At 45.6% G+C, this 27,662-nt stretch overlaps 1 protein-coding gene across 3 annotated transcripts in view; it reads right to left on the reverse strand.

The window, feature by feature from the left end:
- Cdk1 (Cyclin-dependent kinase 1) overlaps positions 1-25,660 on the reverse strand; it is a 65,391-nt gene extending 39,731 nt beyond the window's left edge. Inside the window, exon 1 of one of the 3 annotated variants that reach the window (XM_068355252.1) lies at positions 25,503-25,660. In XM_068355252.1, coding sequence (XP_068211353.1) covers positions 25,503-25,519 — 17 coding nt within the window. In that variant the 5' untranslated portion in view covers positions 25,520-25,660. Of the gene's footprint in view, positions 1-22,644; positions 22,782-25,502 lie in introns of those variants that run through there. The other 2 variants (XM_068355250.1, XM_068355253.1) reach the window with 2 other exon arrangements.
- Positions 25,661-27,662: the final 2,002 nt, after the last annotated feature.

Below are 27,662 nucleotides of genomic sequence, written 5' to 3' on the forward strand. Positions count from 1 at the left end.
GGCAAGCATATACTGCATGTTTTGCCATACAACCCCTTAAGGATCAACGGAAATGGTTGTGGTAATAGACGAGGGTAACGTCTGTGACCGCAACACTTTGCCTACAAAAAAAGACTCTCGGAGTCTGTGTTACGCTTTTGTTAGGCGGCGAGCAGTTATCCGATGACTGCATAGGGTCAGAGCTGTCCTAATGGCTGTAACCAGGACGCTGGACCTGTCCTGAAAGGACTGACTTTCGCTTAAGGGCTCCAAAACCTTGTGACAGGTTTCTTATGCGAAAAGCCTACGGATGGCGAGGAGAAACAACGTCTCTCTCGTCTTATGGTAGGGGAGATCTTGGTAAGATACACCCGATACCATAGAGGGAAAACGTCTGTTCGTTGGTCAAGGCCTCTCGAACCCATAAGTCGTTTGACATTACTTCTCCCCTGGGCTTGGGAGCTTGTAAGAGGTCCCGGACTAGGTGAACGACAGGCACGAACAGACGAACCCTCGGACGCTACACTGTAACACTTTGCGCCTCGGACGCAACACTGTAACACTTTGCGCATATCACTTTATCACTTCGATTTTCTGTTTTGCACTTATTTCTACCTGAAACACGCAATTCTACCCTTCATTAAAAGGTAGTAATTGCAAAATTAGTCGTATAATGCAAGCTCATAATACCAGCAAAAAACAGAAAACATATTTTAAGATAAAAAGAAAAATCAGTGGCTGGGAAAGAGACTAAACACTAGTTCATATAACTACGTTTTCAATCTCTCACCGCACATAGCCTGGGGACGAGAATAAAAACCTAAAAACGTTTTATCCTTCCTCCCCGTACAGCGACTAGGGACGTGAGTAACACGAGAACAACGTTACCCGCTTGAACGGAACGTTTTCTCTCCTCTCTCTCCCTCCGTCTCTATCTCTCTCTCTCTTTCTCTCTTGATTTCGCACCTAAGAGAAGAGCCCAATTATATATCGTCAAAAAAAACATGTTATTTGACTAAAGGAAAAAACTGAAAGGTTTTTCAAATAAAAAGTTCCTTTAAATTAGAATTTAAAACATTTAAGCTAAGAAAGAATGAACAAAACGTCAGAATCGATTTACTCTTACTGCAAAGTGAAACCGTGATACACTCTCTCTCTATCGTAACGATAGAGCGCATGTTGAACGTCCTGAACGTCAGCTCTTTAAAAGCTAATTACGATATAAAGGGCTCAACGTTGATTAACTTCGGTTTCCAAGTTAGGACCGCCTACTCTCAGGAAAGTTCTATATAAACAAAGCATTAAAATTTATTTTTATATGTTTATAAAAAATGGAAAGTTAATCGAAGAGGCCTAATAAAGGCGGAGAGATATAAAATATATATAGGAAAATCTATAACGTGATAAGATAATTACTAAAAGCCTAAACACACTTCCGTCTAAGGGAAGGGTCGGCCATTTAAAAGTGAAAGAAAGTCCATACTCTCTTTGTCACCATAATTAAATCTATCCAAAACGAGTTCAAGTTTTAAGATGAAGATAAAACACCTGCATAGCGAAAGCTCAAAACTAGAATAGTGTACTTCACCAAATAGTTGTGAAAACAAATCCAGTTAGCAACAGCGAATTAGTAGGTCTTGCCAGTAGCCCGACAGAGAGAAAATTGAGTTCTTTGTTTACAATGAGTAATGGGTATCTGAACGACAGATGGCGCTGTTGAGTACACCCTCTACCTGTGTAGCGATCGCTGGCGAATTTTTACGTAGAGTTTTTCTGTCGAGCAACAGAGTTGCAGCTATTATAATCACCGGCTAAGTTAAATATTGAAAATTGGTATAACATACTGTATTCATAAATTAATGTAACCTGAGATTATTAGTGTTCAAGTTACATTACCATACTGAATTTCCTTGAACATCTATGAAGTAAATTTTTCATAATAAAAAATTTTATACAAAATAAAACAAGGCAAAGATTCCTCAAAACTCCCAACATTTAAGATTTGTCTTAACTAATAGTCAAAGTATTTTCATAGATATTTTAATCTTTATTAAAGGAATTCTAATTTAATCTTAGTGTCATTGATATTTTTCTTTTATTTACAAAACTTGTACCGTACTGCAAAACTTATTTGTAGAGAATATCTGATGAATGGTTCACCTTAACAGAGTGAGTAATAACTTTTTGAGGCACTGCCAGTTTTGATGGTAATGATGGAACAATGATCATCAACATAAAAAGTAGGTCCTTGTTTTCAACGGAGATCCATTCCTATGATGTGGTGCAAGTCAAATTTCAACATAAGTCGAAGCCCCGTAGCACACCTAAATATAGCACTGGAGTACACCCACTATGCTAATGCAGTACAGTGCTGTAGTCATAATTTAAGACATAAAACACCTTATGATACTAAAACCTAGCTAGAACTAGCAAAACTCATGGAAGACATTAATATACTGCAGAATCATACAAAAATTAAATGTGACAAATTCGGAGATAATATGTTATTTTTATTAGTAAAATAAATTTTTGAATATACTTACCCGATAATCATGTAGCTGTCAACTCCGTTGCCCGACAGAATTCTATGGAGGGATACGCCAGCTATCACAATACTAGAAGGGGGTGTACTTACCAGCGCCACCTGTGGCCAGGTACTATAGTACTTCTTGTTGACACCTCCTCAATTTTTCCTCGGTCCACTGGTTCTCTATGGGGAGGAAGGGAGGGTCAATTAAATCATGATTATCGGGTAAGTATATTCAAAAATTTATTTTACTAATAAAAATAACATTTTTCAATATTAAACTTACCCGATAATCATGTAGCTGATTCACACCCAGGGAGGTGGGTGAAAACCAGTGTACAAGATTAAAGGATAGCTAAGTATCCCATATTTCATATAACAGTTATCTCAAATAACAATGAAATAATAAGTACCTGGTAAGGAAGTCGAATTGAACCGTTACTCTGCCTCTTTTTTAAGTTCGTCTTCCTTACTGAGCGCAGCGTTCCTCTTGGAGGCTGAATCAACTCAAAGGTGCTAAAGTATATAGGGCTGCAACCCCTACTAAAGGACCTCTACACAACCTCTAACCCAGGCGCTTCTCAAGAATGAATTGACCACCCGCCAAATCAAAAGGATGCGGAAGGCTTCTTAGCCTACCGTAACAACCATAAAAACAACAATAAAAGCATTCAAGAGAAAGGTTAAAAAAGGTTATGGGATTAAGGGAATGTAGTGGCTGAGCCCTCACCTACTACTGCACTCGCTGCTACGAATGGTCCCAGGGTGTAGCAGTTCTCGTAAAGAGACTGGACATCTTTAAGATAAAATGATGCAAACACTGACTTGCTCCTCCAATAGGTTGCATCCATTATGCTCTGCAGAGAACGGTTTTTATTAAAGGCCATCGAAGTAGCTACGGCTCTTACTTCGTGGGTCCTTACCTTCAGCAACGCAAGGTCTTCCTCCTTTAAGTGAGAATGGGCTTCTCTAATCAGAAGCCTTACATAATACGAAACCCCGTTCTTGGACATGGGCCTCGAAGGTTTCTTGATGGCACACCATAAGGCTTCTGACTGTCCTCGAATAGGTTTAGACCTATTAAGATAATACTTGAGAGCTCTGACAGGGCAAAGAACTCTCTCTAGTTCGTTACCTACCATGTTGGAGAGGCTAGGTATTTCAAACGATCTAGGCCAAGGACGTGAAGGAAGTTCGTTCTTTGCTAAGAATCCGAGCTGAAAAGAACATGTTGCAGATTCGGTCGTGAAACCAATGTTCTTGCTGAAGGCATGAACCTCACTGACTCTCTTAGCTGTTGCAAGGCAGACGAGAAAAAGTGTCTTGAGGGTAAGGTCCTTGAAGGAAGCTGACTGGAGAGGTTCGAACCTAGGTGACATAAGGAACCTTAAGACTACGTCTAGGTTCCAGCCTGGAGTGGATAGACGACGTTCTTTAGAAGTCTCAAAAGACTTAAGGATGTCTTGAAGGTCCTTGTTGGAAGAAAGGTCCAAACCTCTGTGGCGGAGAACTGAAGCCAACATACTCCTGTACCCTTTAATCGTAGGGGCTGAAAGGGATCTCTCATTCCTAAGATGTAATAGGAAGTCAGCTATTTGGGTCACAGAGGTATTGGTAGAGGATACTGCATTGGCTCTACACCAGCTCCGGAAGACTTCCCACTTAGATTGGTAGACTCTACGAGTGGAAACCCTTCTTGCTCTGGCAATCGCACTGGCTGCCTCCTTTGAAAAGCCTCTAGCTCTAGCGAATCTTTCGACAGTCTGAAGGCAGTCAGCCGAAGAGCGTGGAGGTTTGGGTGCAACCTGTCTACGTGAGGTTGACGTAGAAGGTCCACTCTTAGAGGTAGAGTCCTGGGGATGTCGACTAGCCATTGAAGTACCTCTGTGAACCATTCTCTTGCAGGCCAAAGGGGAGCAACCAGCGTCAGCCGTGTCCCTTCGTGCGAGATGAACTTCTGCAGGACTTTGTTTATTATCTTGAACGGTGGGAATGCGTAAAGGTCGAGATGGGACCAGTTCAGCAGAAAAGCATCCACATGAACTGCTGCAGGGTCTGGAACTGGGGAACAGTACAGCGGAAGTCTCTTGGTCATGGAGGTGGCAAACAGATCTATGGTAGGTTGACCCCACAAGGTCCAAAGTCTGTTGCACACACTCTTGTGGAGGGTCCATTCCGTGGGAATGACCTGATTCCTTCTGCTTAGGCGATCTGCTGAGACGTTCATGTTGCCCTGAATGAACCTCGTGACTAAAGTGAGGTTTTGACTTCTTGACCAAATGAGGAGGTCCCTTGCGATCTCGTATAGGCTCCTCGAATGGGTCCCTCCTTGCTTGGAGATGTAAGCCAAGGCTGTGGTGTTGTCTGAGTTCACCTCCACCACCTTGCCTAGCAGGAGGGACTTGAAGTTCAGCAGGGCTAAATGAACTGCTAGTAGCTCCTTGCAGTTGATGTGGAGCGTTCCCTGTTCCTCGTTCCACGTTCCCGAGCATTCCCGTCCGTTCAAGGTCGCACCCCAGCCCGAGTCCGATGCATCTGAGAAGAGATGAAGATTGGGGGTCTGAATAGCCAACGATAGGCCCTCCCTGAGAAGGAGATTGGTCTTCCACCACAAGAGAGTGGTCTTCATCTCTTTGGTGACTGGGATAGAGACTGCTTCGAGAGTCAAACCCTTGTCCCAATGAGCTGCAAGATGGAATTGAAGAGGGCGGAGGTGGAGTCTCCCTAGCTCGACGAACAGGGCCAGCGATGAAAGGGTCCCTGTGAGACTCATCCACTGTCTCACCGAGCAACTGCTCCTCTTCAGCATGCTCATGATGCAATCTAGGGCTTGGCTTATCCTTGGGGCCGATGGAAAAGCCCGAAAATCCTGACTCCGAATCTCCATTCCCAGGTACACAATGGATTGGGAGGGAATGAGCTGAGACTTTTCTATGTTGACTAACAGACCCAGTTCTCTGATTAAGTCCAAAGTCCAGTTGAGACTCTCCAGACAGCGACGACTCGTGGAGGCTCTCAACAGCCAGTCGTCTAAGTAAAGGGAGGCTCTGATGTCCGATAAGTGGAGGAATTTTGCTATATTCCTCATCAGATGCGTAAACACCATAGGAGCTGTGCTTAGGCCAAAACACAGGGCTTGGAATTGGTAGACAACCTTTCCAAAAACGAATCTCAGGAAAGGTTGGGAGTCTGGATGAATAGGAACGTGAAAGTAGGCATCTTTCAGGTCCAACGAGACCATCCAGTCCTCCTGCCTGACCGCTGCTAGGACCGACTTCGTCGTCTCCATCGTGAACGTCTGCTTGGTGACATACGCATTGAGCGCGCTGACGTCCAGCACCGGTCTCCAACCTCCTGTCTTCTTGGCCACCAGAGACGGTTGTAGAAGCCCGGGGATTGATGGTCCCGGACTATAACCACTGCCTTCTTCTGCACAAGTAGCGACACCTCCTGGTGCAACGCTAGCCTCTTGTCCTCTTCTTTGTAGTTGGGAGAGAGGTTGATGGGAGATGTGGTCAGAGGGGGTTTGCGGCAGAATGGAATCCTGTAACCCTCCCTCAGCCAACTGACAGACTGGGCGTCTGCACCTCTCTTTTCCCAGGCTTGCCAGAAGATCTTGAGTCTGGCTCCTACTGCTGTCTGGAGATGCGGAGAGTCAGTTTTTTCCTTTAGAAGCCTTGGAACCTTTCCTAGACTTGCTCCTGGAAGAGTCTGGACGGGAGCTTCCTCGGCTGGGGGCTCTACCACGAAAGGGCGGTATGAACCTCGTAGCAGGAGTATCAGCCACTGGGGTGCGATAAGTCCTGGGGACTGAGGTAGCAACCTTAGTCTTACGAGCCGATGAGGCTACAAGATCATGTGTGTCCTTTTGTATCAGGGCAGCAGACAAGTCCTTAACCAGCTCTTCGGGGAAGAGGAACTTCGAGAGCGGAGCGAAAAGGAGTTGAGACCTTTGACAAGGTGTAATGCTGGAGGAAAGGAAGGTACATAGCTGTTCCCTTTTCTTAAGAACCCCTGACACAAACATCGACGCAAGCTCGCCAGATCCATCTCTAATGGCCTTATCCATGCAGGACATTAATAGCATGGCAGAATCCTTGTCCGCAGGGGAGGTCTTCTTGCTGAGGGCCCCCAGGCACCAGTCTAGGAAGTTGAACATCTCAAATGCTCTAAAAACACCCTTCAGGAAGTGATCAAGGTCTGAGAAGGTCCAGCAAACCTTAGAGCGCCTCATTGCTGTTCTACGAGGCGAGTCTACCAGACTTGAGAAGTCAGCCTGGGCAGAGGCAGGTACTCCCAAGCCTGGTTCCTCTCCTGTGGCATACCAAACGCCCGCTTTAGAAGTGAGCTTAGTCGGAGGAAACATGAACGAAGTCTTTCCAAGGTGTTGCTTAGTCTGCAACCACTCCCCTAAGATCCTTAACGCTCTCTTAGAGGACCTTGCTAGGACTAGCTTAGTATAAGTAGACTTAGCTGGCTGCATGCCCAGCGAAAACTCAGATGGCGGAGAGCGGGGAATAGCAGAGACAAAGTGGTCTGGGTATACCTCCCTAAACAGAGCCAAGACCTTACGAAAGTCAATAGAAGGTGGAGAAGACTTGGATTCATCCACGTCTGATGAGGGATCCAGGTGTGCCGCCTCATCATCAGACGCCTCATCACCAGAGTGTAGCGAAGAGATCGGTAAGGTATGCTGAACAGCAGAGTCAGCACGAGCTGGAACAACAATATTAGTGGTTTCCTCTTCAAGACTCTGTTGAGGGAACACCTGAGGCTCAGACTGCAAAGGCTGATCAAAAGAAGTAGCAGAAGGTAGGCGCATGGGTGGAGGAGGCTGACTCCTAGCATGAGTGACTGAACTCAAGGGTTGCGCTTGCTGAGCGGATGGCGGATGCGCAGTAGCAAGTTCCTGAGGAACGAGTTGAGGTTCCTGAGGTGTGAGCTGTAAGCGATGAGGTAGTGGCTGCGCAGAACACAGTAATTGTCTCGCGAGTTGAGGCTCCTGAGGCGCAAGGCTAAGGTGTTGTGGTTGCCTTGAGGAGGGTTGAGCTCGCTGCAGCGAGAGCTGAGGAGACTGACTCATGGATGGGAGAGGTTGTTGTACCTCAAGAGAGTGTTGCCTCACTGGTGGAACTGCAAGTGGAAGCGGAGGAAGTAAGGAATAATCTTCCTGTTCCCATTGCTGAGGTTGCCTTAAGGAAGGCGGAGGGAGCTGCACACCACTGGAAACAGTAAACTCAGAACGTGCTAAGGTATTCTGAGGAGCCTCAACATCGTACGCCTGGCAGGCAGTACTGCGGTCAGGCGGAGCGATCGCAGGAGGAGGTGTAACCTGCTCAGCCTGACACTCACGCATCAAGACCGCAAGTTGTGACTGCATGGACTGCAGTAGAGTCAACTTGGGGTCGGCAGACACTAAGGTCTGCTGAGGTAAAGCCTTAACAGCAGAGATCTGTTGTGGCAGAACCTTACTCCTCTTAGGCGGAGTGCATTCAACTGATGACTGCGGCGAGTCAGAGCTGATCCAATGACTGCAGCCCGGTTGAGTACTTGATGTCTGGACTCTGCGTTTGAGTGGTCTCGAGACCTGAGTCCAGCGTTTCTTCCCTGACAATTGCTCAGCAGACGAGTAAAAGACGGGCTCAATCGTCTGCAGGTGGGAGTGACGGTCTCTGGAAGACACGCCCGCAACCACCGAGGATACTTCTGTGCGCCGATCAAGGCCTGCCGAACCCTTTTGCCCTTCGACATTGCTTCTCCCCTGGGCTTGGGAGCTTGCAAGAGGTCCCGGACTGGGAGGACGACTGGCACGCACAGAAGTATCCTCACGCACCACACTGACACTGACACTAGCACTTGGTACTGCACTGACACTAGCACTCGTCACAGCACTGGCACTAATTCCACCCACTGCACTCTTGACCTTAAGTTCCTTGACTTCGGCCATAAGAGACTTATGATCACTTACCACTGACTCTACTTTATCGCCTAAGGCCTGAATGGCACGCAAAACAACAGACATATCAGGCTGAGGGCAAATAGTAGGTTCGGGGGTAGCCACTACAGGGGTAGGAAAAGGTAGGGGATCATGAGGTGAGGAAAAAAGTGAAGAGTGAGAAGAACTCCTCCTAACTCTCTCTCTCTCTAACTTGGTTGAGTACTTAAGAAGACGGACAAAATCAAGTTCCGAAAGTCCGGCGCATTCCTCACATCGATCTTCTAACTGACAGGGCCTTTCCCTACAGTCAGAACAAGCAGTGTGAGGATCTACCGAGGCCTTCGGAATACGCCTATTACAAGACCTACATCATCTATGGGTGGGGGCTTGTGAAATGTCAGACATCTTGAATCAAAAGAGTTAGCCAAGTGGGGTTTCAAAATCAAGCAAAAGATCGTTAACCGTTAAATCAGGACTAAATAATAGCTATCTAAGCTAATATAGAAGTTTTCCAGTAAAGCGACAGCCGAAATCTGAGAGAATACTTCACCAAAAGCCGTGAAAATACTCGAAGATCATAAGCGTATCCCAGAACGTCTTGCCGGAAGCACGACAGAGGAAAAATTGAGGAGGTGTCAACAAGAAGTACTATAGTACCTGGCCACAGGTGGCGCTGGTAAGTACACCCCCTTCTAGTATTGTGATAGCTGGCGTATCCCTCCATAGAATTCTGTCGGGCAACGGAGTTGACAGCTACATGATTATCGGGTAAGTTTAATATTGAAAAATGATAAATTCGGAGATAATTTGTATTTTTCCTAACCATACAAACCTTAGCTATTTACATGGGGTTTTACTTTCGGCGTAACTGAAATGACGAGCCATTAGAATTTTAACGAGGGTTAATTACCTCCCCCCCCCCCGCTAGTTAGCAAGGGGGTAGGGGAGTGGTAGCTAGCTACCCCTCCCCCCCCTCACACACCGGTGAACTGCTTCACTTCACTTAGAGGTAGGACTTGCCTTGGGGAACAGGGCTGGCAGGCAAATATGTGTAAATAGCTAAGGTTTGTATGGTTAGGAAAAATACAAATTATCTCCGAATTTGTCATTTGTTCCGTAACCGAACAACAAACCACGCTATTTACATGGGGTGACTTACCCCTTAGGTAGGGAGGAAAGTCCCGGCCTTATTGGCTTTGGCTTTACCCGGGGACTCAGAATCCGAGTGAGCAGCACTTCGAGAAAAGGAGTCCCTGCACCTCGCAAGTTCCTTGCTCCGCAAGGAACGTGCGGCCTACATAAGCTTGTGTGTGGAGGGTTGAAGTGTGACTCGTCCTAGGAAGTTGACCTGAAGTCCTTTAGATGGAATTCTAGGCTTGGACGTTCCCAATACCTCGTCAGGGTATGGGGGACGCGACAGTATTATCTTAATACTAGGAACACAAGGAAGCATGGTTTACCTGCAGAGGTTCGAGGTCAGCTATGCAGAGAACCCAGGATGCTGCTTTCCCCAAGAGAGGGGAGGATGAAGAAAGAAGTAAGGGCCAGACATACTCTTTCATTCATGCAGTCTAAAACCAGGTAACAATGCCCTCAACCTTCTGCTACCTGTCCATTAAGGAGCCTGCGGTTAGACCAGCTGTTGTGCAGCCACCACAGGGCCGATAGAGAACGTATCGAGGCTCCTGTGGGTCACATTCTGCAGGTAGTGGGCTGTGAAGGTCGTTTGTCGCTTCCAGACCCCAGCCTGTTGCACTTGCGTCACCGAGAAGTTTCTCTTAAAAGCCAGAGACGTAGCGATGTCTCTGACATCGTGAGCTCTGGGACGACGTGACGGAGGGGGGTCTGGATTCAAGGCGTAGTGGATGACCCTTCGAATCCAGGCAGAGATAGTGTTCTTGGTGACCCTCCTCTTCGTCCTTCCTGTGCTCACAAACAGGGCGTGCACGCGAGGACGGACTGCAGCCGTTCTCTTCAGATAACGCCTCAGACTTCTCACTGGGCATAGTAACAGATGGTCTGGGTCGTTTGTTACAGAACGGAGACTCGAGACCCTGAAGGAGTCGAACCGTGGGTCCAGCACTCCCGGGTTCTGAGTCTTGGATACAAACTCAGGGACGAACCTGAACGTTACCTCCCCCCATCCCCTTGAATGGGCGACGTCGTATGAGAGACCATGAAGTTCACTGACTCGCTTGGCTGAAGCCAAAGCGAGCAGGAACGCAGTCTTCCAAGTCAGGTGTCAATCAGAGGCCTGGCGTAATGGTTCGAACGGAGGTCTCTTAAGAGCCCTGAGGACACGAACCACGTTCCATGGAGGAGGTCTCACTTACGACTGAGGGCAGGTAAGTTCTTAGCTTCGTATGAGTAAAGAAAGTTCCAGCGAGGAAGAAATGTCTATTCCTTTTAGCCTGAAGGCTAACCTTAAGGCTGAGTGACAGCCTTTCACCGCTCAGACTGAAAGGCGCATTTCCTCCCGCAAATACAAGAGAAACTCCGCTATTGCTGGAATAGTGGCATCGAGGGGAGAGATACCCCTCCCACGACACCAACCACAGAAGACTCTCCACTTCGCCTGGTAGACCCCTGCGGATGACTTTCGCAGGTGTCGAGACATCCTCTCCGCAACTTGTTGCGAAAAGCCTCTCTCAATGAGGAGACGCTGGATAGTCTCCAGGCGTGAAGCCGAAGCGAGGCTACGGCTTTGTGGTAGATGTTGCAGTGTGGTTGCTTGAGTAGCTCGTGTCGTGGGGGGGAGTTCTCTCGGGAGTTCCGTCAGGAGCTGCAGAAGATCCAGGAACCACTCTGCATGATGCCACAGCGGAGCTATTAAGGTCATTGACAGATTGACCGATAGTCTGGTCTTGTTGAGCACCCTTCTCATCAGACAGAACGGTGGGAAGGCGTAGACGTCGATGTTGTCCCACCGTTGTTGGAAGGCATCTTGCCAGAGTGCCTTGGGGTCCGGGACTGGGGAGCAGTACAGCGGCAGCTTGAAGTTCAAAGCTGTCGCGAACAGGTCCACTGTCGGGGAACCCCACAAAGTCAGGACTTTGCTGGCTACTTGAGGATCCAAAGACCACTCGGTACTCACTATCTGCGATGCCCTGCTCAGACTGTCGGCGAGCACATTCCTTTTGCCAGGAATGAAGGAAACTGATAGTGGAATCAAGTGGACTTCGGTCCACCTCAGTATCTCTACTGCAAGATGGGATAGCTATTGTGAAAAGGTACCTCCCTGCTTGTTGATATAGCCACTACTGTGGTGTTGTCGCTCATCACCACCACGGAGTGGCCCGCCAGGACCTGTTGGAACTGTTGAAGGGCCAGATAGACGGCCTTCATTTCTAGCAGGTTGATGTGGAGGCACCTTTCTGATTCTGACCATAGGCCTGAGATCCTCTGGTTCAGAAAGTGGGGCCCTCACCCTTCTTTTGACGCGTCCGAGAACAGCATCAAATCCGGGGGGAGGACGAGAAGATCCACTCCCTTTCGAAGGTTTTCGTCGGTCAGCCACCACTGCAGGTCCGTCCGTTCCGCGGGTCCCATAGGGACCAGGGTGTCCGGGGAATCGTTGCCTTGGTTCCACCGGGACTTGAGCCGCCATTGTAGGGATCTCATCCTGAGGCAGCCGTTCGGAACTACTGTAGACGGGCCAGGGAGGCTATGTGACCTAGGAGACGTAACCAAGATTGGGCTGGAAGGACTTCTCGTCCGAGGAAAGGACTTGCGACCCTCCTCAGCCTTGCTATCCTGTCATCTGATGGAAAGGTTTTGGAGATTGGTGTATAATATCATGCCTACATATACCAGTCGTTGAGTTGGAAGCAGAGAAGACTTCTCGAGGTTTACCATGATCCCTAGATCTTGGCGAAGTCCCAGAAGCTTGTCTTGGTGTCGAAGAAAGGTCGACTCCGAGTCTGCCAGGATCAGCCAGTCGTCTAGATAGCGGAGGAGACGGATGCCGATCTTGTGTGCCCACGAAGAAATCAGGGTGAACACCTGAGGTGCTGTGGAGAGACCGAAACACAGCACCTTGAACTGGTAGGTCTTGTTGTCTAGGCTGAATCTCAAGTACTTCCTGGAAGACGGATGGACTGGAATCTGGAAGTACGCGTCCTTCAAATCCAGAGTGCACACGAAGTCTTGCGGTCTCACTGCAAGTCTGACCGTGTCCGCTGTCTTCATGCTGAACGGAGTTTGCTTGACAAACTTGTTCAGAGCTGAGAGGTCGATGACAGGTCTCCAGCCTCCAGACGCCTTCATTACAAGAAAGAGTCGACTGAAGAAGCCTGGGGAGCTGTCGACGACCTCCTGGAGAGCATCCTTCTTGAGCATGGTCTCGACTTCTGCCCGAAGGGCTAGCCCCTTTACCGATCCCATGGCATAGGAGCTCAACGACACTGGATTCGCTGTCAGGGGAGGAAGAGATGTTATATGAACGGGACGCGATATCCTTGGCTGATCACAGAGATCGTCCAGGAATCGGCCCCGAGTTGCTGCCACCTGTCCGCGCAACTTTGTAGGCATCCCCCCACTGGTGGACATGCAGGGGGATTGCCAATCCTACCGTTTACGGCCTCGGCCGCTCCCCCTAGGATTCTTACCTCCCCTGGAGGACTTTCCGCCTTTCTTGTCCTTGACAGGAAAGGGCTGCTGCTTAGACACCTTTGCCTTTGCTGCCGGAGCCTGTCTCGATGTCCTAGACTGACAAGGCTGCTGAAGTTGTTGTTGAGGAGCTGGAGGTTTGTAGGGCCGAGATGTAAGGGCCCTTTGGAGGAGCGAATCTTGATTCGACTTCCTCCACCTCTCAGCTGACCGTTCCACATCCTTGGGCTCGAACAAACTCTCTCCAAGGATGGAGGAGTGTCTGAGCTTGCTGTCATCCACGGCTGGGACTTTCGAGTGGAACTTCTCGGTCACGGCACCCCAACGTTTTAGGATCGAGTTTGCCCACAAGTTCGAAACTTGGCGAGCTAAAATCTCGATGGAGCGCGTGCTCAAGAGGAGGACAGTCTCAAGGGCCTTCCTGGTGCTCTCCTTGGACAAGTCCTTGGATCGCAACAGGATGCCCAGAGACACCAGCCAGATGTCCAGCCACGAAGTGGCCTGCATGGCACACTTCGCAACCTTCTCCTGGCTTAGGATCTCAGTAGCCGAGAATGTCACCTGCCGGGCGGAGAGTTTCTAGAGAGAAACCCCCCTAGAGAGCTCTTCCACAGAGTGGTGGAGGGGAAGAGCTAGACAAGACTCCCCCATGATCTCGAAGTACCTCCTCTGCTGAACACGAGGAGGTGGGAGGAGTTTGTTCCTGGCAGAGGAACGGCTGGAGGAGGCGAGTTCGGTGAGCTGGCCCTCAACCTTGTCTCTGGCACTCTTCACTCCCTGGGACCAGGGCAGAGCCGCGCTGGCCTTTGGGAGCTTCTGGGTACCGTAGACTTGGTCCAGGACCGTATCCTTGCCTTCGCGAGGGGCGGACTCGGGGTCCTTGAATCCGTTGAGTTGCCTCATTAGACTCAGGACCTGCCAGAAGGCATGCTCCGAGTTGTGCTGTTCTCCTCCTTGTGGACTGGCAGCAAGGTCTCCTGTCCCCAGTAGCTCTACTTGGGGAGATACGTGGACGTTCTCCTGGGGTCTCGGTAGCTCCGGTCGAATCCGGGTAGAAGACTTAGGAACAGTCTTCGAGTCCTTAGGCTCCCTCCTGGGAGGGATACAGGACTCAAGCAAAGAAGTCTGGGGGCTCCTCTCCACGCGAGACGGTTCTCTTCCTCGAGGTGGGTTTCTCCCATTGGTGCCGTGGGAGAACGTCTCACCTCGCTGGATTCTCCTGAGGACGGAAAGGCTTCGTCCACAGGGGAAGGGGAAAGCGTCTGCGAGGGGGAAGGGGCCTTACCGACGGACTTCTTGGGAGCCAACTTGACCCTGGGAGAAGTAACCACGAAGTCCACTCCTCTCCTTCTCTTCAGCGGGGACGCGGGTGCCGTTGGTTTCAGTCCCAGATCAGCGAGGGCCGGCTTCATCGCCTGCACGACCGCTTTGATCAGGGACCCAAACCAAGGCTGGCGGCTGACCGACGCAGTGTCAGCAACACCCGCTGGAGGGAAGGGGATAGGCTGATCCTCAGGAGTGGATACTACGGGGCCTGTCTGAAAGGAAGAATGTTGCGTGGACCTCTCCGAAGATTCTTCCTGCTCCTGAACGTGCGCAGCTCTGCGCTTGCGTGGTGGAGATCGCGAAGACAAGGATCTGGAAGCACGCGTCCCCGAAGACTCGCACGGTTGGGCGCGCTGCGAAACCCGGCGGGAATCGCTGGCGAGGTCGCGCTGGCGCAATGGTTGAATCGCTGGTTCGCACGTGGGCGAACGTTGGCGCGCATGCGAGCGATGAAGGCGCGGGCACGCGTGGGCGCGCATGTGAGGGTGCGCGTGGCTGCAAGGGTGAGCGCTGGCAGTCGGGAGAACGATGGCGTGTAGGCGATCGGTGGCGCGTTGGCAAGCGATGGCGCATAGCGCGAACAGGCGAACGACTACGCACAGGCGAGTTAGCGCGTGGGTGTGTCGGAGACCTGTGGCGACCTGGCGCGGGGGCGCGTAGGAGAGCGCTTGCGCAGGCGAAGCATCGCGCGGGCGCGTAGGAGAGCGCTTGCGCAGGCGAAGCATCGCGCAGGCGCGCAGGAGATTGTTGGTGTGCAGTTGCGCGTTCAGAAGGAACCAACTGGGGCGCAGGACCAGAGGGAGAGGAAGTGCGCAAAGGCGAACGCTCGTGGACGGGCTCAGGAGACATCTAGAGGGCGCGCCGCGCAGGAACTCGGGCTGGCCTAGATAGACGTGCGCACAGGAGAGTGCACGCGATGGCGCGCAGGCAATGGCTGGCGCGTAGGCGAACGTCGGCGAGGAGGCGGAGGGACAGTGTCCCTGCCTGCGCCCAGATCCGGAGATCGCGGACGAACGTTGACGCACATGGCGCGCATCAGGAACAGGGCGTGCGCTGACGAGCAGGAGACCGATGGCGCGCATTGTGCGCAGCAGGAACAGAAGTGCACTGGCGAGCTGGAGAACGCTGGCGCACAGGTCTCTGTGGCACAGGAGAGCGCTGGCACGTAGGTTAGCGTTGGTGTGCAGGAGGGCGCTGGTGAGCAGGAGATCTACGGCGAGACTCAGGAGATCGTCCGGACGCAGCGAGTCCAAAGGGACCTGTGAGCGCCTGTGCGCTATCTAAGGAACTTCTAGGACTGCGCACGTGCGCAGGTAAGACCTGGCGCTCGAGGGACTCACCCACATTGTGGGAAGAGCCCTCCTGCCCCGAAGGGACCGGTGCCCGTTGGAGAACGGGGTGCGTGGGCGCCCGCTGCGCATCTGCGTCCAGGAACGGAGATGGAAGACTGGCAGGTCTGGCAGGCGTCGGAGATCGCGAACGATCTGCGGAGAGGTCCAAGGAAGCAGCTGCAACGGTCTGCTCTCGACGGGGAGGATCCTCTGCGGGGAAAGTCGAAGGCGAAGATCCGAAGAGGCACCTCCTAACTCCCTTGTAGGAAGAGTCACCAGCAGGAGAGACCGTTGGACCCAGCTCCTCCCTCAAAGGATGTTCAGAGGGGGGAACTGAGCCTTCAGCAACAACCGCAACCGCAGCAGGGGTTTGACCCGACCTGTCGGAAGCCTCTGGCACTACAACGTCGACAATAGACAGAGGATCTACCTCTGCTATTACCGGCGACTGTTTGACAGCTGCACCCAACTGGATCAGGTCAAATAGGGCTTCCTTGGAGGGCGAGCCCTTAAGCCCCAAGGAAGCCCAAAGCTGTAAGAGATCATCGTTAGTCACATGGTCATCAACAGAATCAATGCCCTCCCCCAGAGTGGGAGGAGGAGCTGCCTCGCTATGGGAGGCAACGTACTCTCCCGAACCCCGAGATTGGGAAACAAAAGAAGGGCCTGCGCTACCACTCGCCGGCCTCTCGCGAGAGACCGATCGAGTGGGAGCTTCGGAGGAGGTTCGGGCGGCGGAAGAAGAGTCCCTGGAACCTTCCTTCTTCAAGGCAACCCTTGAAGGAGAACGGTCCCGCTTAGGCTGCTTCTTACGCCGCCGGGCAAACCTCTCCCACTGGGAGGTAGGCCACTCCCTGCACTCACTACAGGTATTATCCCTTTCACACCGTTGACCTCGAGACTGCGGGCATAAGGAGTGAGGGTCCGTCTCGACCGCCGACATGAACGTTCCACAAAGGCGATCGGGGAGTCCAGGGCACTTCCGCAAGAGCGATCGCAAGAATCGTCTGCAAGCTCCAGAGAGTTCAGCTCCAAAAAGATAGTATGCAGGCGATAAGTCGAGGTGGTGCTTCTGAGCTACTTGGGGAGATGGACTCACGGGTGAAGACATCCGCCAAACCCCAAAGGACCGGAAAGCTAAGTTTGTGCGTTAACCCCAGAGGAAGAGAGCACTAGGGAGGCACTTCAGCAAGGACCACACTGCAGATCCTCAGGTGGGTGAGGATCCGTGGAGGACAAAGGTTCAGGGGCACGAGGCCGCACAGGAGACTCCCTCTAGTCAGCTCTACAGGTAAAAGTGCCGAAGCCAACCCAGGTTGGAGCGGAAATCCTATCCTGCAGTTCAACCCTGGCCTACACCTCCAGCAGCTGGTCCTTAGAGGGTAGACCCGAAAGGCCTAAGGACAGCCACAGCAGAGACAAAGTTACTTGTTATAGTTTCCTCCCAGGAAACTACGTCTTCTGCCTCGCTGGGGGAGGAGGAAGAAGCAGCCAGACCTGAAGGTTGACTGAGAGTCAAATGGGCATCACTTTTACTCGACTGTTCCCTGGAGGAGAACAATCAAGCAGTCAGAGGAGGGTACCAGTAGTAAGATAAAGATGTCAGGATTTCTTCACCCTCGAGGAAGATACAATGGGGAAGGATCCCTCCTAGACTTCATCCTCCTGCTATACCGCTTCGACTAGGATGGCCACTCTCTACACTCTGGCCAAGGGGGGAGCCTCCGCAGTGTCTACAGTATATCAATGAGACATACAATGTAATAATGTCATTAATTTAGGGATCTTCTTTATAAGAGCAGGTTAGGTTTGAAAATTTTGGATAGGGTATTCAAGCTAATAACAAGAAATAGGAGACTAAGCCAAGCCACCCTTTCAAGTAGACACCCTAGCTCCTTTATTGAGTGTGTGCAGTGTATCATTGGGACATGCATTGGGACAACACCAATATTGCAGCAATTACCTTAACAAGGATAGGTTTATCCCAATAGGTTACATCAAAAACGTAGTATTTGCTCGGCTAAATTTTTAAATATTTCCAATTCTACTAGCATGCCGATAGGATGTACTTTTATAGGCCTATGCTGGCGTGATTATTTAAATTAATGCAGTTGTATGCAACGAATGAACTGCAGCACGCCCCATGCCTCCATATAAACCAATCAGAACCTTCAACCTGATCTCCACTTTAGAATAGGCCTTAGGTGGGTCTAATCAACGCATACAGTGATACCTCGGTAGTCGAACGACTCTATACTCGAACAATTCGGAGTTCGACCAAAATTTTCGAGAAATTTTTGCTGCGGTGCTCGACCAAAAATTCGGTACTCGACCAGCCGAACACGTGACGACCGCATGGGCTTTGTGATGATCGCGCCATCTCGGCCACTCTCGCTTGTTCGGGAAGCATCAGTTCTCTCGAGAGCGTCACTCAGACAACGCGCGATCAGCATTCGTTGTGATTTAGTGATTTTCAGTGCTTTTAATTGCTTTTTTAGCTTTCATAATGAGTCCCAAGAAAGTAATGAGTGTTAAGGGGAAGGAGAAGAGGAAAACAGTGCGAACAACGATCGAGTTGAAGAAGGAAATTATAGCGAAATATGAGAATGGTGTACGAGTGTCCGATTTAGCGGTAGAATACGGAATGGCGAAGTCGACCATTTCTACGTTTTTAAAGCATAAAGAAATGATTAAGAAGGCGAATGTTGCAACGGGAGTTACGGCGGTAACTAAGCAAAGGCCACAAGTGATTGAGGAGATGGAAAAGTTGCTTTTAATATTTATTAAAGAAAAACAGTTGGCCGGGGAAAGTGTTAGTGAAGCGTTCATTTGTGAAAAAGCGTTGCATATCTATGAAGAATTAGTGAAGAAAAGTCCGAGTACCAGTGAAAGTGATTCATTTACATTTAAAGCGAGCAGGGGTTGGTTTGAAAAGTTTCGTAATAGAACAGGTATTCATCGTGTTACTAGGCATGGGGAGGCAGCTAGTTCGGATCAAATTGCAGCCGATAAATACGTGGGGGAATTCGATCGGTACATAAATGAACAAAATTTGATCGCACAACAAGTCTTTAATTGTGATGAGACTGGGTTATTTTGGAAGAAAATGCCAGCCAATACGTACATTACCAAGGACGAGACGAAGATGCCAGGTCACAAGCCAATGAAAGATAGGCTAACATTGTTGCTGTGTGCAAATGCAAGTGGCGATTGCAAGATCAAACCCTTGTTAGTGTACCACTCGGACAACCCCCGGGTGTTCAAACGAAATAATATTTGTAAAAGTGCACTACCAGTTATGTGGCGCTCGAACACTAAATCTTGGGTCACAAGACAATTCTTTACTGAGTGGATAAACGAAGTGTTTGCCCCCCAGGTTAAGGCTTACCTCATTGAAAAGAGCTTGCCAATGAAATGTCTTCTGGTTATGGACAATGCTCCTGCACATCCTCCAGGTCTCGAGGATGACTTGAAAGAAGAATACAGCTTTATCAAAATCAAATTCTTGCCCCCCAATACTACTCCCATACTCCAGCCCATGGACCAACAGGTCATTTCAAACTTCAAAAAACTCTATACCAAGGCCCTTTTCAGAAAGTGTTTTGAAGTGACCAGTGACACGAAGTTGACCCTAAAGGAATTCTGGAAGGAACACTTCAGCATCCTCAACTCTGTTAACATGATTGACCAAGCTTGGCGAGGTGTGACCTATAGGACATTGAACTCTGCCTGGCGTAAGCTGTGGCCATCATGTGTCACAGAGAGGGAGTTTGAAGGTTTCCAACCAGAGGCGGGTCCAAGCACTGCTACCCCTGTAATTTCTGATGACACTGATGTCGTTGAGGAAATTGTTGTCATGGGCAGGAGTTTGGGGCTTGAGGTCGACAAGGATGATATTGATGAGCTTGTAGAAAGCCATTCTACCGAGTTGACTGTGGAGGAATTGTTGCACCTGCAACAACAACAGCAGCAGGATCTGATTGTGGAGCAGGAATCTTCAGAAGAGGATGAGGTAAGGGAGGATGTTCCAAGTTCTCTCATCAATGAAATTTGTTCCAAGTGGGCAGATGTGCAGGCTTTTGCTGAAAAATACCACCCAGAAATTGCAGTAGCAAACCGGGCAGTGCATATGTTTAATGATAGTGTCATGTATCATTTTCGAAGAATACTGCAGAGGAGGAAGAAACAATTAACAATAGACCAGTTTTTCACAAAAGAAAAGAAAGCTGCTACATCAAAGCCTGTTTCTCCTCCAAAGAAGAGACAAAGAAGAGAAGAAACCCCTGAAATAGATCTGCCCACCCTTTCATTGGAGAGAGAAACAACTCCTGAAGGAGAACTACCCCGCCACATCATGGAAGGGGACTCTCCTTCCAAGCAGTAACCTCCCCCTTCCATCCTCTCCACATCCATCCCTGTATGCCATCGAACCGCTGCTCAAAGGTATGTTCACTACAGTACAGAAAATGGTTTAAAATTGTTTTATTTTAGTACAGTAAATGGTTTAAAATTGTTTTATAGGATTTTCTGACCAATTTCATACACATTTAGATAATTATTGTTGTTTAGGTACACGTTTTATTAATATTTTGGGCCTGTTCGAGTGCTTGGGAACGGAATAGAATATATACCATTATTTCTTATGGGGAAAAAAAATTCGGTACTCGAACAAATCGGAGGTCGAACACGGATCTCGAACGGATTATGGTCGAGTACCGAGGTATCACTGTATTTAGTACTACAGATACCAGAATGAAAGGGCTTCTTCAAAATCTTGGTGCTACTTCAACTTATGACAAGTTTAACGCTTAAAAAAGAATCAATATTTATCAGAATTTGGGAATTTCTCCAGAATTTGCAGTGTAATGAAGCAAAGGCTGTGATTAACAAGGATGGTGACAGGTGTTGACGTTCATGCTGGGGGACCAGTTTGTTTGGCAATGTATAGGTTGCCTGGTAAGAAAAATGAAAAGCACAAGAAATTTGAATTCAGCAACTATAAAGAAGGTGTAAGAATGTTGAAACTTGACTTCTTTATCTTAACCCTTTTACCCCCAAAGGACGTACTGGTACGTTTCACAAAACTCATCCCTTTACCCCCATGGACGTACCGGTACGTCCTTGCAAAAAAATGCTATAAAAAAATTTTTTTTCATATTTTTGATAATTTTTTGAAAAAATTCAGGCATTTTCCAAGAGAATGAGACAAACCTGACCTCTCTATGACAAAAATTAAGGCTGTTAGAGCAATTTAAAAAAAAATATATACTGCAAAATGTGCTGGGGGAAAAAATAACCCCTTGGGGGTAAAGGGTTGGAAATTTCCAAAGAGCCTGGGGGTAAAAGGGTTAACAATTATTTTATTCAGAAGGGAATAACACGTGCAAATTGCAATTTATGCGCTTACTGGAATAGGAAAAAGGGAACCATAGGTCAGGGTGTGTGCTCAAACCAAAGTCCAGTATATTGTTTCTTATAACAAAATCCCATTGTAAGATATTTCTTGCTGCATTTTGATACTTTTAAAAAATCTAATATTTAAATAGAGAAGATAGTTGGGTTTTCATGGAAACAATGGGGGTTTAGGTCAACTTCCCCAATAAAAAAAAGTTAGAATTGAAGTTTAGATTGTTAACTCTTCCGATGCCAAAAATACCAGGTTAAGGTGTATTAATTACTGTGGGTTTTGCCCTCCCCAGGAAAGCGTATTGAAATATCCTAAATAATTAATTACTGTGGATTGGGGCCTTCCCTAAGAAAACATATTGAAATATTCAAAATAATATAGGTTTCCAAATACAAAAATGGGTGCACTCTTGTTATTGATAATGAAAATATTAAAGTTAATTTCTCATTGGAAATTGATGGATTATTGTGTATTTCCCAATTCTAGGAAAAGATATACTGGTATTTAGCCTTCTGCCATGAATTGGGGATGCAACATCAACTAAACATTATAAAACTTGGTTTTATTTTAAAAACTTTACCTAAAACTCATGTTACTTCCCTCTTTTATTCAATCTTATCCCCAAGTTAAACATGTAGAATGTTGGAAAACACAAATTATGATAAATACTGCAATACTGATTTTAGAAGTTTCACCAAATGTCCTTCACACATACCATTTAGCATAAACTGTGGTACCTAACCTTTTTAACCTTACAGTGGTACCCTGTGTAGGTTTGGAAGTATTTCCCTTGTTAGGGGCATTAATGAATTTAGAGATAATCTCGAGTTCCCTTCCTTAACCTAACCTAACCTTACTCATAAGAGAATGACCCCACAAAGGATACTTGTAAAGGACATTAGATCACAATTTCAAAAAGTGTTATTTTTCATTGTTTTGGGGTATTGGGTGCGGTAGTGAAATCAACAATGATTGATAATGTTATTTTTTACTCATAGGAGATATGAACCCCCGAAGGGTACATGTAAAGGACATTAGATCATAATTTAAAAAAGGTATATTTTTCATTGTTTTGGGGTATTGGGTGCGGTAGTGAAATCAACAATGATTGATAGTTAATTTTTACTGTTAAGAAGGAATTACTGGCCAAACTATATCTAAATACATATCTGGTGTGGTCATTTGCAATTTAACATGCTACCTCCAACATGGCCTTGGGGTAGGTTAGGTTTGACTAACGTATAATTATACTTCGTTGGACAACATACTCAAATAGCCTACGATGGCATAGTAGGCCAAGTTATACGTCAATACTTTGTCAGGACAATTAAATATTGAATGTCAATAAAACCTCGTGATTTGCAACCTGATAATAACACGAGCCTAAGGACTCGCGTTCAAAGTTCGAATTGCCGCCAATTGCATGGCCAAAAAATCAATCATGCAATTAAATTCCATCAAACACTTCAAATATTAGATGGGAAACTTATTCTCTATATAATAATTGAAAAGCATCACGATATCATACCTCCAGTTGTTTATAACTAGTTAAATAAAGGTTATCTTCGACCTCTACACAAGGAACGGCTTGAATTTTGAGGTAGAACGCCAGCCAATGACAATAGAGGATATAAGTAACCAATCAGCGGTTTTGTTTTGATTCATATGGACCAATCACAATGGAGTACTCTTTTCACGAGGCAATGGTTCTTTTCTATATGAGCATTAATGTGAAATCAATTATTAAATATTTCAAACTATTATCCTTTTTGCGATAACTTTGATATTATATTTTATATAATTTCGTTAGTAAGTAACTCTTTTTTACCTTCATATTCATATTAAAAGTCATCTTCTAACCGATTTATTATTTCTGAATCTTATAGATTTTAAGTGAAAATTGTGGTTTGATAATACATTTATAGTTTATAGGTGTGTTATTAAACCACAATATAATTCACCGATACTGAATAGGCAATTTGAAATTAACGCTTTAAAGGTAATGAAGTATTCAAATTTCGTATCCGTCATTCTCAATTCTGTATGCAATATGGCCTCATATTTCTTCTTTTTTCCTGTACCAGTAATAAATTTAACGTTAAAGCAATGGGATTCCATTCGAGTTCTATCTTGAATTTGGTCAATTACAAATTGAAAGTTTGGATCAAATGGTCCATCTTCAATTATTTCAACGAATTCCTAGGAAAATAGTTTTCGTTAAGAGAATGAATCGGTTTTCTTGTCTATATATGCCTTTCATTTTTGTTTTTACTTCGTTTTCATTGCTTTCAAAATCTATTTCCTCTGGGATGATGTGTCCCAAATTTATAATGATATTATTAGGCCTATTAGTCAAGCTACTAGTCTACTCATTGAAAAATTTAAATGCTTTGGCTGCCTTCCATTTTCATATTTTGTGTGACATGTGGTTCAAATATGACAATAAATTGACATTTCAACTTATTTTTTACCTTTATATATATATATATATATAGAGAGAGAGAGAGAGAGAGAGAGAGAGAGAGAGAGAGAGAGAGAGAGAGAGAGAGAGAGAGAGAGAGAGAGAGAGAGAGAGAGAGAGAGAGAGAGAGAGAGAGGTAAGTTTCAAAAACTTTTAAAAAGAAATAATAGTTTTCCATGGTTGCGTAATAGATTAAACCAAGTTGCATTTTTAATATGTGATTCAAACACTACGGATATTCAGTAGGAGCAATAACTGTAAATTATTTATTTAATACAAGTGAGATCATTTGTTTTAGTACATTAGGCTGAGCGCATATACTGTAACTTCAAACCCTATATAGAATCTGAATTTAATTTTGTAGTTTGCAATGGATCTTACTCTCATACATTTTATTTCCATGTAATTTGAAGTTATCTGGTGAAATTTTCTGCATCTTTTACATCATTAATTGGAAATGGATCATTTCCGCAGTAGGTTTTTTTTTTACTTTTTTTTTATTATTCTCATATAGGCCTAATCAGTAGAAAGTTGCTAGAGGGAACTTCTAAGGACGACATGGCTATCTCACCCAAAAATAGATTTATCCTACGTCAAAATCCCTTCTATAGGTTTACTACATCAAAAGTTAACCTACAATGGATAGGGTAAAAGAAAAGCGCATGAAATAGCACCATGCCTCCCTCAGTGTCAGACATATTGGTTACAGTATAGCGGATCTGATCATTTATGTATAGTATATCTATGGGCTCTGATGTGCTGGAGTGACAGCCTTTGAGATCTGACATAGTATATACAAGTATTTTCAGTCTTCAATAAAGTTTACATAAGTGACTTACTTTCCATCCTTATACTTTACCTTGACGTATATTTCACCTCTTAAATTTGCTGTACTGAAACGTTTGCTTCTTAGATACGAACACATCTTAATCATTCTATTCATACGGCACGATTCTCACAGCCCATTAGCAAATCCGTTTCCCTATTATAATGGGAAGTTGGAAACTTTAAAAACTAGAAGATAACTGTCGATGTTCTTAAACCTTTGAGTTAATACAATGAATCTTGAAAGCGCAATACTTTAGAATGTTTGCGCCTTGTCCTTTATTTATTCAATGCTAGGTATTTTTTCACGCACGTTAATGTTATTCTCCATACGTTGCTTAGCCAGATTTGAAAAGTAAGTAACTGCTATTTATACATTTTTTTAAAGTCATGTTGCATATTGTACACAGCACGGTATTTGCATAATTAAAAAAAAAAGTTTGTATAAATAATAGTTGTTTTCCCAGTGTCGATTTTGAGCAAGAATGTAATGTTGAGGAATCATTACCTGATACTGTATTGTAAAGTAACTGCAACAGATGGCGAACAAGAAAATATTCCTAAGCTTAAGTTTTCTACAGCATATCACTTACCTGTAGCCTATCCCAATTTCCGTAAATGATGTACCCCGTCACTAAGGAAAAAAAATCTTTTTGCAGTCTTAAACATGTAATATAATCTAAGAACTTCATCATGGAAGTAATCCAAAATCTATAACTAAAACAGTCAATTTAAACAGAATTCCTAACCTTACACATTTTCATGGTCATGAATGCTTTTACATCAGCTTTTCCCTATGAGATAGAAATGTGATAGAGCTTTCTCTACTATACTGTACTTTATACTGAAAGTTTTCCTTCTCAACTCCTCTGTATCTATCCACCATTCTCTTTATCTCCATATCCGATCTTTCTTTTCTTCCCAACTGTTCCTCACCCATTTGTAATATTGACACAAAAGTCTCAATCTTAAAGTTTTCGGCATTTTTATAGGCACTGAACAACTAATTTTTTTTTTCACACATTTCTCGTTTGTAACATGACATAACCACTGTAAAAATATCTTATGGTCACACCCATTTCAAATTCACATTTCCTTACCTGTGTTTCTGTTGCATAGCCTAGGCCTACTCGCCATCCTAAACCTTGTTCCTTCTAAGAATACTGTATTATAGCATGGGTCCTTTGACTGGTCATTTTCCCTTTGCCTTCACATACACTGAATAGTTTGTCCTATTCTTTACACATTGTACTTTTCCTTATATTCCAGACAAACTCTTCTTCACTCAAGGTGTTAACTACTGCTCTGTAATTGTTCAGTGGCTATTTTCTACTTGCAAGGGTAGAAGAGTCTCTTCATCTATGATATACAGATCTTCTAGGAAAAGGACACTCTAAACTCAATCCATAGTTCCCTACTCTTGGGCAGCCATGGCTTTTGTACCATGGTCTTCACTCTTCCATTGTCTTTGAGTAGAGTTCTCTTGCCTAAGGGTACACTCGGGCTCACTATTCTATGTTTCCTTATTTCCTCACTGGGAAAACTTTCCGTTAGAGCTTTTGGGCTTATGGCACCCTGCTTTTCCAACTAGGGTTGTAGCTTAGCGAATAATAATAATAGTAATAATTTAATTTTTGCTTCAGGCTCAGCTACTCTGTCTTGCTTCTCTTTGTTGTTATATTATTGTTTACCATTTTTCACCAATGGGCTAAATATAAGCATCCTATGCTAACTAAAGACACCTCAGTCTAATTAAAGAATATTCTGGAGATATTGAGTAACTATATTTTTTCATCACACTGTTATCAAAACTAGGTTCTTGCCTTCAGTCTTTGCATTTTATGTATTTTTTTTTTAATTAAATAAATATAAAAGAAATTATAGGCTACTCCCTCCTCCCCTTTTCAATATGAAATATATATCTTTTGTTCCATATAAAAACTATGATGGTTATCAGTATAGTATTTTAACCAGTAGTTCATTTACTCTATAGAATTTGGACTATATGATCCAGTACTGAGGCCAGGGAGATCATTCAGTTTTGAGGCACAACTTGAAAGGGGATTTTTTTCCAAGCACATTTTGCAGTATATTTTATTTAAATTGCTCTAACAACCTTAATTTTTGTCATAGAGAGGTCAGGTTGGTCTCATTCTCTTGGAAAATGCCTGAATTTTCTCAAAAAATTATCAAAAATATGAAAAACTAATTTTTATAGCATTTTTTTGCAAGGACGTACCGGTACGTCCATGGGGGTAAAGGGATGGCTTTTGTGAAACGTACCAGTACGTCCTTTGGGGGTAAAAGGGTTAAAAGAGGCTGGACTGCAAAAAAGGAGGTAGGAACTGAGATAAAGTAAGAGACTAAAAAGTTTGCGCAGATGGGGACAAATGGGAGGAGGCTGCCAAGATCTTTTAGTAAAGTAATGCCTACAGTGCATCACATTCAAGAGGACTTTTATAAGTTGCGTGACTTTTTTTTAAGTCTGGATTAACCAACCACACCTGGAACTCTTCTGTTTACACATTAACTTGCTGCATATGAGGAATCCACATTACTACTGTATACAAATTACCTAAACGGGACAACTTGCCATTAATGTATCAACTTCTTAATCAAATTTCATAAAAGAAAAAAAAAATATTCTGCATAAACTACTTGACTTAGCAAGGAATTACAGAAACTCGTAATTTTCCGTTTCAATTGTGATCCTGTACTGTTTTGTGCACCAATACATGATACTGTATTGCATAATCTTTGCAGAATCCTCTTGGCTTTCAGCCATATTGCTCTACTTACATCCATTCCTTTTGTCTATTCCTACCTAGCAGGAGAGATATGACCTTTCCTGATTTCATTTCATCTTGCACAAGATCACATACTTTCTCCAAGCTGTTTGAAACTTTATCAATGACTGCGGCTTCAATGAACTGCTTTCCTGTAATTGTGCAGTGTTTGTGGATGGTCAGGATGGATGGTCTGCAAATTTATGCAGCACACTGTATTTCTCTTCTGCTAGGCAATGATTTCAGAAATAAATCTTGATCAGGTTTCTTTAGCCTGATCAGAAATTACCCTCTAGTTATCGAAACTCCCTCATAATCATTAATAACAAATGTATAAGAACATCATCATCATTTTCAGCTGTAGCTAGGCCTCAGAAGTGATCTAATTTCAACCAACGTAGTTAGCAGTATTCCTTTGTTGGAGGGCCTCCATTTTATAAAAAAGTAAATGACAGGTGTTAAGAGGGTTCAGAA

Source organism: Palaemon carinicauda, chromosome 31 (assembly GCF_036898095.1).
Source record: "Palaemon carinicauda isolate YSFRI2023 chromosome 31, ASM3689809v2, whole genome shotgun sequence".
In the NCBI taxonomy this organism is placed as follows: Eukaryota; Metazoa; Arthropoda; class Malacostraca; order Decapoda; family Palaemonidae; genus Palaemon; species Palaemon carinicauda.